The sequence below is a fragment of the Hemiscyllium ocellatum genome, chromosome 16 (assembly GCF_020745735.1).
Source record: "Hemiscyllium ocellatum isolate sHemOce1 chromosome 16, sHemOce1.pat.X.cur, whole genome shotgun sequence".
NCBI classification, from domain to species: Eukaryota; Metazoa; Chordata; class Chondrichthyes; order Orectolobiformes; family Hemiscylliidae; genus Hemiscyllium; species Hemiscyllium ocellatum.
The window spans coordinates 14,453,906-14,473,361 of record NC_083416.1 but is presented as its reverse complement, the minus strand read 5'-3'; the positions used below and the strand labels follow the sequence as shown (position 1 = coordinate 14,473,361).

Below are 19,456 nucleotides of genomic sequence, written 5' to 3'. Positions count from 1 at the left end.
GTATATAGCATGAATCTCAAGGACAGCTACCTAGCAAATATTTGCTTTCATTGTTTGAATAGTAACATAATTATTAAGTCAACTTAAACATTTCACTATAGTTTGAATATAAGATTTCAATTTTGTAGCCTGAGAGATCTTAGCTAAATAAAAAGGAAAGGTTGTCATTTGAGGAGCCCTTTAGAGACATCTATTATTTAATTAAAATGGGAATGAAAAGCTCTGCAGTGGCTATGTATGCATCATGTCACAGAGTGAGATCAGACCATTAACAACTGGGCAATGCTAGATCTGATCTCAGTCTTTGCTAAATTAACTAGTCTCAACAGTAGTGGACAGTGGGGAAGGGAGAAGGGGAATGACAACGAGTCTCCACATCCCTCTACAATCCAGTCACCTGTGCTAGAGAAAGCATGTGTATGTGAACATTCGTGGATTGTTGGATTGAACTTAACTGCTTGTCCAACCTGTATATACTTCAGAACTTGAATAACTGTTCATGTGAATCAACAAAAGATAAACTTACATATGGAAAGGAGCAGTAATAACTCTGTCAAAAATAAACTATTAAAGACAAGGATAAAAGTATACTGAAACTGAAAGCAATTAGCCATGATTTGGCAAGATTACATAACCAAAACTGCTTTTACGGCTCCTTGATAAACTGGATGCTTTATTGCCACAAAGAAGGAAGATTGTCCTGCAGAAGAATTTAAGGACTTAATCACAGAAAAGCTGTGTATTCAAACAGGCAATTAGGGCCAACAGTAACAAGGAACAAAGAAGCTACTTCTGATAAGAAGGCAAGCTGCAGACTTGGCAGCGGTTTGGTTGAAGGAACTTTAAGAATTCATCAATAAAATCACACATAAACCGAAGGACGAAAATCTGTAAAAGAATTGAACACCAGATCTCCCGCTTTAGCAGAACTTCAAAGAACAACACTGTACTGAACCCTATAAAATCAAACCCTGGATAGTTCCAGGGTCGGATCACCATTAGTTGAAATCCTGACCAAATTGCACCATTAATTGGGTAACAGCTAAGTTGGATTGTGAGACTTAACTTGCTACGTGAGGAGTTTTATTTTGGCAATAAAGTTTAAATCATTATTTAAGTATTTGATTGTTTGTGAGATTTCTTAAGTTGCTGAATTAAAGGTAACTTGTGGTGATTTACCTACAATAAAAACCTTTTGTCAGCTCAGAAAATTGATTAACTTTTAATGCTTCTGGTGTTTGGACAAGGAAGTTGTCCATGCCCACAGACCACAAGCCTTACATAAGTCATATATTTCAAGGAAGAGGAGGTTTCAGAGAGGGCTTGTACTTTATCAATGAACAAAAGTACTTCAGGCAGACTGGGGTTCTGTGACAAAAATCAAACTTATCAAAATTAATTCAAAATGTCACTACCAGGGATGATGATGGAGCTCACAGATAGGGTTTCTATTTATATATCTGCAGGATTCCATTGAAGGTTTATCCAGCTGTGAGGGCAAGGGATTATGTGTGTGGTGTTGGTAGATCTGAAATCAAAACATCTTGGTCTCAAGTCTAAACCCTCTTTGGTGCCTAGCTAGGTATTGCAGCCGTGAAGCCCAAGCTTCACGCAACTCAAAAATGAATGATGATTCCCAGACAACAACTGGTTACATTAGAGTATACCCAGCAAATTTACAAGGTTTGCAATGAGTGAGGGAAGGGGCAGCACTATAGTACACAGATCCTTAACATGAATGCATGGAACAAGGGACAGTCTCCATACCTGTCCTTTGAGAAGCTCATAGGCTGTGATCCCAAGAGACCACCAATCTACAGCAAACAGATAGCCAGTACAACCATTTACAAAGGGATGGAATATCTCTGGAGCTAGAGAAAGAGAAGGAAAGCATTTACAATTAGCATTGCAGTTTTCATTACAATTAATATTCGATCTATTGTATGACAGGTAGGAAGTAAACATGTGTCCCACGTGGGAATTCTCTCACTCTGGAGAATATCTTCAAGGAGAGAGTTTGAAGGGAAAACAGAATAAAAGCAATGTGAAAAATGATACATTTGAATGCTTGGCAGTATCAGCCTTAATGGTTATGGCTGCATTTACTGTCAACACATCCGAAGACAGCTTCCTGCATCAAAGAACACTGAAACTCAAGCAATTGTAACTAATAGCAACAAACACAGTTTGCCTAAAATTTATATATGTATTTAAGCTACAAGTTTCATTCACTGAAGCGTTCAAATCTTGTGTACGGTAGCAAGGTGGACCAGAGAGGAGGGCAGTGGGTGCATTGGTGTGGGTACCAAATCCCTGCCTCACAATGCCAAGGACCCAGGTTAATTCCAGTGTTGCGTGACTGTCTGCATGGAATCTGCACATTCTCCCCATGTCTGCGCGAGTTTCCTCTGGGTGCTCTGGACTCCCCCTAGTCCAAAGATGTGCAGGTTAGGCGGATTGGCCATGCAAAATTGTCCCATAATGCCCAGGCATATACAGGCTGGGTGGGTTAGACATGGCTACAGGGATACAGTTGATGCAAACTCAATGGGAAGAATTGCCTCTTTCAGCACTGTTAAGGATTCTACAATTCCATAATTTATGATTCCACGTGGGCTGGTGACTGAGGCAGGAAGGGGGTCGGCAAGCAAAGCAAGCAGCATGGGCAAGGGGTGCTCAATGAAAAAGCTGCCAAAGAGATGGAAAGTGACAGGGTGATGAGCTGGCAGTGAGTGGCCTGATGAAGAGGCCAACAAGTGGAGTAGTGAGGGGCAGAAAGTGGGAGCAAAGGGATAAACAAATGGGAGGCAAGCGTTCAGCAGAGAGCAGATGCACAATGATGACATCAGCTGTACCATGTATGACACTACAGAAACAGTGGGTGTCAATGTCCTGTTCCAGCAGCAGTGATGATGTCAGTGGCACTGACATTCTGTTCCATCTGTGGAGGAGATGCAGAGAGTTGTTGCTTCATTAGTTTCCTAGGAGTATCTCGCATGCTTAGCTACATCTCAATACTCAAGGGAGCAGGGAGTAGATCACATGACCACAACTATTCCAGATTCATCTTTCATTGGTTACCGCAAGACACCATATAAGTTGGAAAGGTTACTGGAGTCTATCTTACCAATAGGAAAGTTGAAAACAACCAGTATGCATTTCCTTGTTTCTTTTGTGGCAACATGTCAAAAGCAGGTGTTCTCCTTATAATCGCACTCAAAATAAATTATCTACAGTTAGTTTCCTGACAAGAAATTATCAGCAACTTGGCTGCTCAGCCAAAATCTGAAGGTAAGTATTAGAGGGTGAGGTCTTTAATTGCTGCCATTGAGTTCCATTTCTGCTTCGATACCATCTTCCATCTCTAGGGAGAGCCTGAAGGCGGTCAAGGGACACTGTGTCTAAGCGAAGACGATAAATGTCAAAGAATGTTCTCTCAGGCACTGGTAAAACACAGTCATTGTGATTTTCCTATTCTTGTTAATTATAACAAAAAAAACCCAAAAGATCACGAACCCATGCAAACATTTCAAGATGTAATTTTTTGAAGAGAAGAATGAGGGATTTAAATGTTTTATGTGGCGAGGGCGAGACATATTGTATATATGTAAATCACATCAGTTGATATACTCTGTATCTATCAATGTGCTCTTCCCTTTCATAGATTGTGGAGGAATTATATAAGAGGTCCATCATTATCTTTGCCTCATAAAGAGATCATGGCAATGATTTTTTTGGTTACCTCAGTGATGTTTCTTAAAAGAATATTGTGGCTGTGCACCAATGCAGAAAGAAAGATTCCAATATTTCAAGCAAGTATTTCTCTTCTGATTAGTGTCAGGTCAAATGCAATAGCAATCACATGACATGCATTTCAGTCACCCCATTCATAACATATGGGAGTAGAATTAGGCCATTTGGTCAAAAGAATCTGCTGTGCATTTGATCATGACCTTTTCCTTTCTCAACGCCATTTTACTGTCTTCTCACCATAACCCTTGATCTCCTTAATAATCACGAACCTATTTAATCCATTTGTCTTAAATACAATCATCTTTAAGTACAGGAGTTGGGAAGTCATGTTGAGGGTGTACAGGACATTGGTGAGGCCTTTTCTGGAATACTGTGTCCAGTTTTCATTGCCCAGTTATAGGAAGGATATTATCAAGCTGGACTGGGTTCAGAAGAGATTTACCATGCTGCTGCTAGGTATGGAAGGTTTGAGTTGTAAAGAACGCCTGGGACTTTCTCTCACTAGAGCATAGGAGGTTGAAAGGCAACCTGATAGAAGTCTATAAAATAATGAGGAGTATTGATAGAGTTAATGCAGTTGTCTTTTCCCTAGAATGGGGATTTCAAGACTAGGGGGCTCATTTTAAGGTGAGGGGATAGAGATTTAATAAGACATAATGGGCAAATCTTTTACAAAGAGGGTGGTTCACATGTGGAATGAACTTTCTGAGGGAGTGGTGGAAGTTGGTACAATTATAATGTTTAAACAACATTTAGATAGTTACATGAATAGGAAAGGTTTGGAGGGATATGGGCCCGGAGTAGGCAGGTGGGATTATATTTGGCATGTATTTGGTTGGACTGAAGGGTCTGTTTTTGCACTGTATGACTCTATGACTTGGCCTCCACAGCCTTCTGTGGCAACCGTTCCACAGTTTCACCACCCTTAAACTGAAGAGATTCCTCATCTCAGCTCTAAAGGATCATCCCTTCATTTTGAGGTTGTACCTCCATTCCTAGTCTTTCTTACCAATGGAAACATCTTCTCCAGTTTATCAAGAGATCTTGGTATTCTGTAAGTTTCAATCAGATTCCCCCTCACCTTTCTAAACTCCATCAGGTACAGACGCAGAATCCTCAGCCAGTCCTCATGTAACAACTCCTTCATTCCCAGGATCATTCTTGTAAACTTCATCTGGACCCCCTCCAACACCAATACATCCATCATTGTATATGGGGCTCAGAACTCCTCACAATATCCCAAATGCTGTCAGACCAGAGCCTCTCTCAGCCTCAGCAGTACACCTCTGCTCTTGTATTCTAGCCCTCTTGAAATAAATGCCAATACTGCATTTGCCTTCTTATCTGCCAATTGATTCTACATGCTAACCTTAAGAGAATCCTGAGCTAGGACTCCCAAGTCCCTTTGTGTTTCAAATTTCTGAAGCCTTTTCCTATTTAGAGAATAGGCTACACCTCTATTCTTCCTAACAAAGTGCATAACCTTACACTTTCCCACTCTGAATTCCATCTGCCATTTCTTTGTCCATTCTCCTGGCCTGTCCAAGTCCTCTGCAGCCTTCCCACCTACTCATCACTACCTGACTCTTCACCTATCTTTGTGTCACCTTCAAACTACGCAACAATGCCCTTAGTTCCTTCATCCAGATCATTAATGCAGAACGTGAATAGCTATGGCCCCAACACTGTAGAACTCCACTCATCATGGCTGCTATCCTCAAAGAGATGCCTTTATCCCCGCTCTCTGCCTTCTGCCAGTCAGCCAATCCTCTAACCATGCTGGTACCATACCCTGAACACCATGGGCTTTTGTTTTATTTAGCAGCATTTTGTCAAAGGCCTCCTGGAATTCCAAATAGATCACGACTATTGATGCTCCTTTGTCTTACTTGCTTGTCACTTTATCAAATTTTCTAGTTTTTTAATAGTTTCGTCAGACATGACATCCCCTTGATGAAGCCATGTTGACTCAGCCAATTTTACCAGGTACTTCCAAGTACTTTGCAATCTCATCCTTAATAATAGACTCTAAAATCTTACCAACAACCGTATTTGGCTGATAGTTTCTTGTCTTTTACCTCCCTCCGTCCTTAAACTGAGGTGTTATGGTAGTAATTTTACAGTCCTCTGTGACCCTTTCAGACTCTTGTGATTCCTGAAAGATCACCACCAATGTCTCTACAATCTCCTTAGCTATCTCCTTCAGAACTCTGGGTGATTTATCCACCTTCAGACCTTTCAGTTTCCCAAGCACCCTCTCCTTAGTGATGGCCACTACACTCACCTCTACCTCCTGACTCTCTTGGAAGTTCTGGTTTGTTGCTGGTGTCTTTCAATGTGTAGACTGATGTGAAGTACCTATTCAATTCCTCTGCCATTTCTTTGTTCCCCAATATAGTTCTCCAACCTCATTTTCCAGCAGTCCGGTGTTCATTCGTGTCTCTCTCTTAACTTTTATATATCTAAAAAATACTCTTGCAATCATCTTTTATGTTACAAGTTGGCTTACCCTCATATTTCATCTTTCCCTACTTATTGCTTTTTTCATTCTCCTCTGCTAGTTTTTAAAGGCTACCCAGTCCTCTGGTTTACCACTAATCTCCACCACATTGTATGCTTTTTCTTTTGCTTGTATGCTGTTCCTGATCTCCCTTGTCAGCCATGGTTGCCTTGTCCTCCTCTTAATATGTTTCGTCATCCTTGGGATAAATTTCTGCTGTGCCTCCAGGATTACTCCCAGAGATTCCTGCCATTGTTGCTCCATCTTCCCTGCTAGGCTCCTGTTCCAATCAACGCTGGATAGCTCCTCCCTCATGTCTTTGTGGTTACCTTTACTCAATTGTAATGCCATTATATGTGATTCAATCTTCTCTTTTGCAAAATGCAGGGTGTATTCCATCATATTGTAGTCGCTCCTCCTCGGGGTTCTCTCACCTTCAACTCCCTAATCAATCTGCCTTATTACACATCACCAAATTCAGAACTGCCTGTATCCCGTGGGCTCTACTATAAACTGCTTCAAGAACCCATCTTGTAGACATTTCTCTAATTCCTTTTCTTGGGGTCCACTAGCAACCCGATTTTCCCAGTTCCCCTATATATTGAAGTCTCCCCATGGATGATTTGGGCCAAAGGGCCTGTTTCCATGCAGTATACTGCTTTGATTATTGTCATTGTGCCTTTCTCACATGCTCTTTTATCTCCTTATTTATTTTCTTCCCCACATCTTGACTACTAGTAGGAAGCTGTATGCAACTCTTATCTGGTTCTTTTTTCCCTCTGCAGTTCCTTAAAGCTACCCCACAGATTTGACACCTTCCAACTCTATGTTATTCTTACTACTGAATTCATTTCATTTCTTACTAACAAGGTGACCCATCTGCCTATCTTTTTGATAAAACATGGATCCTTGGATATTTAGTTCTCAGCCCTGATCCTTTTGCAGCCATGTCTCTGTAATGTCCACAATATTGTACACACAAAATTCAATGTGCAGAGGAGGTCAGTAGGATAGATTTATTCCCAGGTACTGCTGATAACTGATCCACTGAGAAAATTGTGTAAGGTAACAAGAAACAGCCAAAAACTAGCCTGAGTTTTAGTGCAGAGCAGGGATACCTCTGCCTGGGTATTTGACTCCAAATGGCATCTGCACACAAGTACAGCAATGCAGAACAAATAATATTGTTGTTGGGCAGACATTAAAGTATATTGAACTCTTGTTTATAGTGCCTTAACAAGCCTGTGAAGAGTGTCAGAAATTCACAGAATCATGAAATGATACAGACAGGAGGAGGCCAATGGGCCCTTCATGCCTGATCTGATGTCTTCCAGAACAGTAGCCAATTAGTTTAATTTACCTGCTCTTTCCCCTTAGTCTCATATCATCTTCCACATCAAGCATTGATCCAATTTCCTTTTGCAGTCTATTACTGAATCTGTTTCCATCACTCTCCCTGGAAGTGCACTGCAGATCGTAACAACTCATCATATATAATTGTTTCCTCCTTCATGAAACTTCAGATTCTTTGGAAAACTGCCTAAATCTTTTGCCTGTTCAGTTTCTTTTAGGTTACTTGATTTAAAAAAAACTGTTATAATTCTGAATAATTCATTCAAATTAGATCACTTACAGTGTGGAAACAGGCCCTTCGGCCCAACAAGTCCACACCGACCCGCCGAAGCGCAACCCACCCATACCTCTACATTTACCCTTACCTAACACTATGGGCAATTTAGCATGGCCAATTCACCTGACCTGCAGGGTCTTTGAATTGTGGGAGGAAACCGAAGCATCCGGAGGAAACCCACATAGACATGGGGAGAACGTGCAAACTCCACACAGTCAGTCGCCTGAGTCGGGAATTGAACCCGGGTCTCAGGTGCTGTGAGGCAGCAGTGCTAACCACTGTGCCACCGTGCCGCCCATTTAATCTTCTCTGCATCAAGGAGAACAACCAAAATTTCTCTAGTCTCCTCATGTAATCTGGGGCCTTTTATTTCGGATACAATTTTAGTACATCTCTTCTGTAACTTCTCCAAGGCCTTGACCATGTTTTTACAGTGAGTTGCCTAGAAATACTCCAGTGGAGTCATTGCTGGTTATTTATAAATGTTTCCCATACCTTCCTAGCTTTTGCACTCTGTCTCCTGTTTATAAAATCCAGCATCCAGTAAACCTTTGCAACAACGTTCTCAACATATCTTGTCATGCTTAAAGACTGATGTACTTACACCTCTGATCTCTATGTTCCTGTGCCCTCTTTTATGTTACACTATTTACACTATTTCTCCTCCTTTTCACACAAAATGCAATGACTTCACAATTCTGGTTAATTGTCACCCTGCCTGCACTTACCGACCTCAATCAATTGTTAGTGTCCTCCTGAGCACTGTAACTATCCATCTCATGGTTTACTACATTTCCAAATTTTATATCTGTAAATGTTGGAAGTATGCCCTGAACAAACAAGTTAATGTCTTCATATCAGTCATTGCAGTTCCTCTAACACTAAACTCTAGGTAGCTTCACAGTGCACATTCCTCTAAAAAATAGCCATTTAACTTTACTCTCAGCTTTCTCTACCTTATATAAATCATATACATTTATATAACACTTACAGTAAAGAAAGAGGCCATTCAGCTCAAATACCTATGCCGGTGTGTATATTCCACATAAGCCTTTTTCCTCTGTTTTCATTATTATATCCTTCTATTCCTTTCTCCCTTAGTTGAGCTGTCTGTCTGTTTGTGTGTTTTTCCCCTACAGGTGTCAGAACAAACTAATTTGGAGAAAATGTCAAAGAATTTAAAAAACATCTGAATGATTGCATCTAAATCAAACTATCATAATGAGGTGTCCATGAGGTAGTTGATTTCTTGGACATGAATGTGCACACTGTGCATGCTTTATCTGTCACGTTGCCACTGACGTTTTCTGCATAAGGATGGTCATTGTTGGAGTGGTCATCACATTCCTTTGGAGAGATTTATAATAAGGTCCAGTGTGACCAATTTTAAATATTTCTCATTATATGAGGCAATGTTTTAGGAAAACTTCATTATATGTATTAAAAACATTGTACTTATTATCCTTTATCTTCTACAGTGTGATGTACATGTCAAGTTTTTGGGTAGTTGGAACCTATCTGATTGGCTCCCATTGTAAAGTAGTTCAGAATTTGAGAGTTTTTGATGAAGGTAACACCACCAACTCCACCCATCCCACCTCAAGACTTTACTCATCACTGTTCAAATATGGCTGGGTGTGTGGAATCTGTCTTTTCCCTGTCTATAAGATGGGCCGAGGAATATCTTATTTTGGCAGTGTGGTTGTCGTTTAGAGGTGGAATTGGGGAATTAATAATGTAAGCTGTCTCCAGACCAGCACATCTGTATTCAGTTACTTGACTGCTGTATCCAAGTTGTGGTTAAGCTCTTTACACTGATGTGATTCCTGTGACAATGTTAGATCTGTAATCAACACTAGAATGAACTGACAGCATCCTCACCTACAGGATACTTGCTGTACTGTCCTGTTTCATATCCAAACTAAGCATGATTTTAGGTGAATAAAAAGCCAATTATTCTGTCACAAGCCACATCAAGCACCTCACACAATCCAACAAAATCCACTAATTGGACTAGCTCAGTAACTTTCCAAATACATGGTGCTTGATATAACTAGAACACTACATTGGCAGCATCAAAATGTGGTTTTTGCAATTACACCTACTCTCTTGGGATTTGACATCCGGCACATTAAGGGATGAGAAAATATGTGGCTCATATTGAAAAAACAAACAGTGGCCCTACTTTACGGAAAGGGCTATCCACTCAGAGAATTCATTCTGCTTCCCTTTATCCTATTCCAATTCTTTGCTCCCAGCCCTGGGGAGGACCTCTGTCAGTTCTGTGCACATCTGGCATACAGCATGCTCTGTACTAGCTACATAGGACTCCACAACCCATACCAAAAGGAACTGGATCCCAAAAGAACAGACCTAGCATCAGACTAGTAAGAATATGGCTCTCTTCATGCTCTGTCTAGCACCTTTAAAAAAAAATTCATGGTGTGTGGATAATGTAAAATGGACCAGCACTTATTATCCATCCTTAATACTGCTTCAATTGACTGGTTTTTGGCCATTTCAGAGGGCAGTTAAGGTTAAACCATATTACTGTGGGTCTAGAATCATATGTGGGTCAGGCCAGGTAAAGATGTCCCTATAGAATTTGAATGAATAATCAACAACAATTACATGGTCTCCTTTACACTAACTTCTTATTCCAGAAGATTGATGATTCAAATGTCACTATCTGCCCCTTAGCTGAAGAGTCAAAAATGAAGAGGCATCATTTTAAGGTGAAAGACAGGAAGTTTAGAGATGATTTAAAGAGATCATTTTTCACTCAAAGGCTGGTGGGATTTTGGAATGCACTGCCTTGGGAAACCTCTCAACTTTTAAAAAAAGTATGTGGATGAGCACTTGAAGCATCATAAAATTCAAAGTTACAGGCCAAATGTTGGAATATGAGATTCGTACAGATATATTGAAACAGACTTGATGTGCTGAAGGGCTGCTTCTGTGCTGTATGACTATAGTGGAATTCAAATTGATGTCCCTAGAGCACTAGTCTGGTGACAATATCATCACATCACCACCTCCATCTTCAGATGTCTTGCATTAAAGATACTGCTTAAATATAAATGGGTGGCACCGTGGCACAGTGGTTAGCACTGCTGCCTCACAGCGCCAGAGACCCTGGTTCAATTCCCGACTCAGGCGACTGACTGTGTGGAGTTTGCACGTTCTCCCTGTATCTGCATGGGTTTCCTCCGGGTGCTCCGGTTTCCTCCCACAGTCCAAAGATGTGCGGGTCAGGTGAATTGGCCATGCTAAATTGCCCATAGGTAAGGGGTAAATGTAGGGGTATGGGTGGGTTGCGCTTCAGCGGGTCGGTGTGGACTTGTTGGGCCGAAGGGCCTGTTTCCACACTGTAACTAATCTAATCTATAAACTGTTGTTCTACACTGTTATAACTCCTACTTTGCCTATTGCATTTGACAAGGTCCCTCATGGTAGGGTGGTCCAGAAGATCAAATCACATGGAATCCGTGGTGAGTTGGCAGGTTAGATCCAAAATTGTTTGGCCATAGAGGACAGAGTGTAGTTGTGGAGGGATGCTTTTCTGACCAGAGGTCTGTAACCAGTGGTGTTTCACAAGGCTCAGTGTTGGGGCTTATATTATTTGCAATATATATAAATGATTTAGATTAAAACATCAGTGGTCTAATGAGTAAGTTTGCAGATGACATGAAAATTGGTAGAGTTGTGGATAGTCAAAAAGGATGTCAAAGGATGCACAAAGAAATAGATCAACTAGAAAGTTGGGCAGAGAAATGGCAGATGGAGTTTAATCCAGTGTGAGGTGATGTGGAGACTTTAGAGAGGATGCAGAAAACGTTCATCAGAACGGTGCCTGGATTGGAGTGTATTAGCTATAAGGAGAGGTTGGAAAAACTTGGATTGTTTTCACAAGAGCATCGGAGGCTGAGGGGCCATCTGAGAGAAGTATATAAAATCATGAGAGACAAGTATTGGGTGTACATTTGGAGTGTCTTTCCCAGAGTGAAAATGTCAAATACTAGGGGCTAATGGTTTAAAGTGAGAGGGGAAAGTTTAAAGGAGATGCGTGAGGCAAGTGTTTTTTTACAGAGTGTGGTAGAGGCCTGGAATGCACTGCTAGGAGTGGTTGTAGAAGCAGATATGATAGCAATGTTCAAGAGGCATTGAGACAGACACATGAGTAGGCAGAGAATGGAGGAATATGGGCCATATATAGGCAGTTGGGATTAGTTTAGAAAGTTATCATGGCCTAAAGGCCTTTCCTTGTGCTGTACTATTCTGTATTCTATTATATTACAGCTGATTGACTCAGCAATCCAACAAAACTTGACTTCCACACCTAATAAATATTCTCATCTTGTGGTGGTGCCTATACTTTTCTCAAGGCATCACACTAACACAGAGACGATAGCACTCTTCCAATTCTAACTCATGTAATTACTCCATCAGCAGCTGTTGTACCATCAGCTGCTTTAACCCCAATCTTTAGGACTCTATCCTTTAACCTTCCTTGCCTCTCCATCACTCTTCTCTTTAAGATGTTCCTTAAAACTTTGTTCTTTTAATAAACCAAATGCTCCCTGTACTAATTTCTCTTCATGTGGTTTGGTTTCCAATTTTGTTTGTTAATTCTCCTATAAAGTACCTTGGGATGTTTTATTATGCTCAAGGTGCTATATCAATACAAGGGTATTGTTACTGTTCATTCTTAACAATGAATACTCATCTATAATATATCTTCTGATATATCTCACATAATTTGATTATTTTCCTTCAAAACAATCAGTTCCAAACTGACTAAATAAAGTTGTCCATTTGAGTCCCACTCTAGTGACTTAAGCACACGATCCAGGCTGAAACTGTAGTGCAGCACTCAGTGAGTGCCACCTTTCAGATGAGACATTAAACCAAGACCTGACCTTCACATTCAAATAGATGGAAAAGATCTTCTGGCATTGTTTTGAGGAACAGTAGCGTTCTCTACAGTCTCTGTTAATATTTATCCCTCAACCAACATCACACAGAAGAAATGATGTGGTTGTTATCACATTGCTGCGCGTGGGAGTTTGCAGTGTATAAATTACTTGTGGTGCTTCTTCCAATATAACACTGATTACATTTCAATAATACTTCATAGGTTGTAAAGTGCTTTGATATACATTAAAATTGTGAAATGTACTAAATATGTCCAAGCTCTTATTATTAGTCAGCCAATTCTCAGTCTCCCACACTTACCCATGTAGGGCTTTGTGCCTGCGATGGAAGTAGCCTGCTTCTCCTCCTTCACCAACGCTGCAATGTTGAAGTCAGTGATGTGCACGTGTCCTAAAATGGACCAGATTATAGAAAGGAACAGAAGATGAATGTTATTTTCGACTACGCTTCTTAAAGTTACTGAATATCAGCACTCTGATCTCAGCATTTGCATAGTCTTTGGAACTATTTGGGCAAATGTACAGTCATCAATCTGCTTAAGTGGCACAGAGACTTGGAAAAATGGACACACTAGATTTGTATTTGCTGGAGTTTGGAAGCGACTTGATTGGAACATATAAGGTCAGGAAGGGTTGCAACGATGGATGGGGATAGGATGTTTTCTCTTGTGCAAGAATGAGAACTAGGAATAAGAATAGGCAATTCAGTCCCCTGAGCCTACTCAACCATCCAATCTAATCATGGCACATCACATTCAGGCCTCAATTCTACCTGTTGCACTCTCCCCATAATCCAGGACTGATTAAAATTTGTCTACTCTTCCTTAAGATTATTCAGTGTCCCAACACCCACTGTACTCTGGGGGAGTGAATTCCACAGACTCACTTTGAAAGAAGTCATTCCTCTTCATCTCAGTTTTAAATCTGCCACCTGTTATCCTAAAGGTGTGGTCTCTCATTCTAGATAGCCCTTTTAACATCCGTTTTACATCTGCTTGGTCAATTTCCTATCTATCTTGCATATGTCATAGAGATGTACAGCACGGAAACAGACCCTTTGGTCCAACTCGTCCATGCTGACCAGATATCCCAACCCAATCTAGTCCCATTTGCCAGCACTTGGCCCATATCCCTCTAAACCCTTTTGATTCATATACCCATCCAGATGTCTTTTAAATGTTGTAATTGTATCAGCCTCCACCACTTCCTCTGGCAGCTCATTCCATACACTCACCATACATGTGTGAAAAAGTTGCCCCTTAGGTCCCTTGTAAATCTTTCCCCTCTCACATAAAAATTATGTTCTCTAGTTCTGGACTCCCCCAACCCAGGGAAAAGACCTTGTCCATTTACCCTATCCATGCCCCTCATGATTTTATAAATCTCTATAAGTTCACCCCTCAGCCTCTAACACTTCAGGGAAAACAGCCCCAGCCTATTCAGCCTCTCCCTATAGCTCAAACCCTCCAATACTGGTAACATCCTTGTAAATCTTTTCTAAACCCTTTGAAGGTTCACAACTTAATTCCTATAGGAGGGAAAACAGAGTTGCACACAATATTCCAAAAGTGGTCTAACCAAAGTCCTGTGCAGACCCAACATGACCTCCCAACTCCTATACTCAATGCTCTGACCAATAAAGGAAAGTATACTGAATGTCTTCTTCACTACCCTATCTATCTGAGACTCCACTTTCAAGAAACTATGAACCTGCACTCCAAGGTCTCTTTGTTCAGCAACATTCTCGAGGACCTTGCCATTAAGTGTATAAGTCGTCCTCTGGTTTTCCTTTACAAAATGCAGCACCTCACATTTATTTAAATTAAACTCCATCTGCCATTCCTCGGCCCATTGGCCCATCTGATCAAGATCTCATTGTACTCTCCCCATGGCTGAGGTGTCAGTGGGGGAGCACCTTGCGGCCAGCAACCATAATTTTGCTAGTTTAAAATGGTGATGGGAAAGGATAGACAGGATCTAAAAGTTAAAGTTCTAAATTGGAGGAAGATCAATTTTGATGTTATTAGGCAAGAACTTTCAAATGTTGATTGGGGTTGGATGTTCGCAGGTAAAGGCTAGAAAATGGGAAACCTTCAAAAATGAGATAATGAGAGTCCAGAGACAGTATGTTCCTGTTAGGGTGAAATGCAAGGCTGTTAGGTGTCGGGAAGGCAGCCTATATGTGGAACCGCAGGAGATGAGGGAGATACTAGATAAGTATTTTGCATCAGTGTTTATTGTGGAGAAGGACATGGAAGATACAAAATGTGGGGAAATAGATGGTGACATTTTGAAAAATGTCCATATTACAGAGGAGGAAGGGCTGGATATCTTAAAATGCATAGAGGTGTATAAATCCCCAGGACCTGATCAAGTATACCCTCGAACTCTGTGGGAAGCTAGAGAAGTGATTGCTGGGCCCCAAGCTGAGATATTTGGATCATTGATAGTCACAGGCGAGGAGCTGGAAGACTGGAGGTTGGCTAACGTGGTGCCACTATTTAAGAAAGGTTGTGAGGAAAATACAGGGGACGATAGACTGGTGAGCCTGACATTGGTGTTGGGCAAGTTCTTCGAGGGAATCCTGAGGGACAGGATTTACATGTATTTGGATAGGCAAGGACTGATTGGGAATAGTCAATATAGCATTTTGCATGGGACATCATGTCTCACTAACTTGATTGAGTTTTTTGAAGAAGTAGCAAAGAGGATTGATGAGGGCACAGTGGTGAACATGACCTGTATGGACTTCAGTAAGGCGTTCAACAGGGTTCATCATGGGAGACTGGCTGGCAAGGTTAGCAAGGTTGGAATACAAACAGAACTTGCCATTTCGATGCAGAACTGGCTGAAAGGAAGAAGACAGAGGTTGATGGTGGAGGATTCCTTTTCAGACTGGAGGCTTGGGACCAGAGGTGTGCTATAAGGATTAGTGCTGGGTCCACTGCATTTCATCATTTATATAAATGATTTGGATATGAACAAAGGTGGTATGGATAGTATGTTTATAGATGACACCAAAATTGGAGGTGTAGTGATCAGAGAAGAATGGTTACCATCAATTAGATCTCCTCTCATTCTTCTCAACTCTAGTCAGTAAGGGCCTAACTGCACAATCTCTCCTCATAAGACAAGCCTTATCATCTCTGGAACTAATCTAGTGAAACTTCTCTGACCTGCCTCTAATCTAGAATCTAGAATCCACAACAAGAGATCACTTTAAAAAAAAAGTTGCTAATTAACGATGGAAATAAGAAGAAATTTAGAGGGTCATGATGCTTTGGAACTCTCTTCTTCAAAAGGTCATGCAAGCAAAGTACTTGAATAGTTTGAAGGGGGAGGTGGACAGATTCTTGACAAGATTCCCAGAGTCAAACAGGCATGTGAAGTGATCTTATAGAATGGTGGACCAGGCTTCCCCTGGTTCACTCCTGCTTCAAATTCATTTGTTTGTAGACATTTTGTCACTTCAAATCATTTCCTCCAATAGATCATAAGCAGAACATGCAGACAGCTATTCACCCTTCCCATCACTCACATCCACATGGGTAGCATTTTCATCTCTGAGTCAGTGAATTGTCAGTTCAAGTCACACTCCACAGCTGCAAGTACAGAAGACATTTTAATGGTGCACTGAAGGACAACCACAATATCAAAAATGTCCCCTTACAGATAAGATGGTAAACCAAATCGCAGTCTGCCCTCAACAGATAGAAGAGTTCTCATGGCATTTTTCAAAGAAGAGTGTAGGGTATTTTGATCCACAACCATCAAGACATGATCCAGTCAATATGACATATATGTTTGTGGGATAGACAAGAAATGGAAGTAGGAATAGACTATATGGAGTTTCACACTTGTTCCATGGTTCAATATGTTCATCGCTGATCTGGTTCAGTTCCACTTTCCCATTCATTCCCCATATCCCTCAATTCCCCGAAACACCAAATATCTTCAATGCTGGATCATCCAACCCTCTGGGAACTTTACTGTTGGCTGCAGCATTTCATACATTGTAACAGAGAGGTTTTGTTATTCACTTCTGGGATGTGGGTGTCATTGCCTTGGCCAGCACTGCCTGTCCCTAGCTGCCCTTGAGAAGGTGATGGTGCACTTCCTCATTGAATGCTGCAGTCCACCTACAAGAGGTAGACCCACAATGTTGTTAGCAAGGAAACTGCAGTATGACACTACAAAAGCATTTCATTGTATATGAAATTATTTGGGATGCCCTGGGTTATGAAACATGCAGCAAAATTTCAAGTTCTTTCTTTCAGCGCAGGGTTGCTGATGGTACCGAATTATTGTGTCCTCAAAATTACTGTGCAGGATTTGAGGAGATGTAAATCATAAAATCCAGCTCAGCCTGCTGCCCAGTTAAGGCATCCAGCCTTCTACTGGAGAGTGCTTACATTTGAAAGGTGGATGAGAATAGGATCTGGATCAGATCTGACTTTTCCCCGCCACACTAATTACATGAGAGAATGGAGAGGGTAGCTGTTGATCCAGTATCTTTGAGAAAGGATGGGTGAAAATTAGAGAAAGTCTTTGATTGTGGTGTAAATGCCATCGGCTATCTCCTTGTAACGTCTGGCATTGTTGCTACAATTATAAGCAGACCATTTATTTACACAAACTGCGTGAGAGCTGAGCTACTAAGAGTGCACTTTTAACTCCATCAAAGAAGGGGAAAGCAACAAATTCAGATGTCTGTGGCAGGTCTCAGGCATGGAAGAGAGATGGATGCAAAACTTACCACTGACCTGTCAGACAATGCTCCTTAGTAAAAGTAATGGGCTGCATTGTAGGCCTGGACTCACCTCCCACCTGCCTCGTTCCAGTAATGTCACCTATTACATCTTCAACTTAGTTTGGGGTTGACCGTAGCTCCTATTTCAGATAGTCTCCATTGGTTTTATGTTAGCACTTACTTGAAGGCCAATAGGTTTTCAGCTCCCTCACATCACTCTTACTTAAACTACATACCACAACCACGACAGTACTAATTTCACGATCCGTGCTCTCTACCTCTGAAATCTCCTCCAGCTCGACAACCCTCTAAGATCTAGCCTCTTGATCAGCCAAATTATATTGCTCCAGCACTTATGGCCATGCCTTCAGATGCTGAAGTCCCAAGACTTAAAACATTTTTTTCCAATACCTTTCTGCCTCTCTTCACCTTTAAGTTACTTATTGAAATCTACCATTTTTGGCCGCCTGAATTAAAAAAAAATTATCCTTGGCACATTGGTATTGTTGGCAGAGTGAACCTTAATTGCCTTGGTGAGCTACCTTCTTATGGCTGTCCATGTGGTGTCCAACCAGCCTCAGTAATATTTGGAAGGGTATTCCAGGACTTTAATCCAGTGACAGTGAAGAATAAATTGATTTAGTTCCAAATCAGGATGGTGTGTGCTTCGGGGTAAATTGCAACTGGTGGTGCTCCCTGTGTGATCAGGGTCAATGTTTTCGTGATAAGGCTGCTGAGCAGTGCCTTGGAACACTGTACTAAAGCTGATATGTGAATCCAGGTTGTCGTATAAAGCACAGAACAAATAAAACAATAATGTACGTGTAAATGGTTGTCGTCTTGTATTGCTCTCAGCAGGATTCTGACTGCTGAAACAAAATAAAAATCAGCAAAATAAAGGGTTACTATAACACTGACACTCTGATTCTAGTAACACTGGTGAAAACATTCTCACACTAAGATTAAATTTACTCATCCTTCTGCACATTCACAACTCCAACTGATTAATTAAACTGAAATTACAGATACCCAGAAATGCTGAAAACCACTCAGGTGTGCTTGTAGTGATGCCATTTGGAAATTAAAATTCAATAACAACTCCTGAAGTAATTACCTCATCCCCGAGATAGAGAAAAGTATCCCTATCAAATAGGCACAGCACCATGGAGTTATCCCTGCCCAGCAACTTCTGTTTTTGTATCTTCAAAGTGGAGGCTATATAAGAAAAGAACTTTTAAACTGCAATTTGGTTTGTGGATCGGCCTCTTAATATCATTAAGAAAGAACTTGTGTTTTCAAGTGAATCTTGTAGATTTCAAGACATTCCACATGATTTTACAACTTACGATGTTTGTTTTGAAGTCTAATCATTAGATGGACAGATGCAGTCCTAAATGTAACGCTAAGATCTCACAGTCCACCTTGGCTCACAGTGGCATTCCCACCTCTGTGCCTGAGGTTATTGATTCAATTCCCACTTCAAAGACCTGAGCACAAAATCCAGGTAAACGCTCCATTGTGGTTCTGAGGAAGTGCCACACTATCAGAGCTGTTGAGGTTTGGAAGAGATTTCTCTGGAGCTATTTTGAAGAGGAGCAGGGAAAAGTTCTCCCCAGCATTTTGATCAATATTTATCTGCAAGCAAGGCTCCTGCAATATACAGAGGAACCTCAATTATTCAAATTCCAATTATCTGAAGGAGATCTCCAGGCCCTGATGGAAACGTTACATCAAAGACGTGTTTCCAACAGTGATCGCATCTTTTTGTGCACAATGATTAAACAGGCACCGTCTCCAAATGACTGATTACCCGCCCTCTCTCTCTCCCCACACTTTTCCTGGAGCTCTACACAAGGGAGTATCCTAAACTCCCCTTCCCCAGATAATCT

General features: G+C 41.1%; 1 protein-coding gene across 2 annotated transcripts in view; it reads right to left on the bottom strand.

Annotated features, from left to right (window-relative positions):
- LOC132823148 (serine/threonine-protein kinase 32A-like) overlaps positions 1 to 19,456 on the bottom strand; it is a 290,383-nt gene that overhangs the window by 73,921 nt on the left and 197,006 nt on the right. For both annotated transcript variants that reach the window (XM_060836715.1, XM_060836716.1), the window contains exons 6-7: positions 13,119 to 13,208; positions 1,768 to 1,871 (exon numbers count right to left, since the gene is read on the bottom strand). In XM_060836715.1, coding sequence (XP_060692698.1) covers positions 1,768 to 1,871; positions 13,119 to 13,208 — 194 coding nt within the window. The remainder of the gene's footprint in view (positions 1 to 1,767; positions 1,872 to 13,118; positions 13,209 to 19,456) is intronic.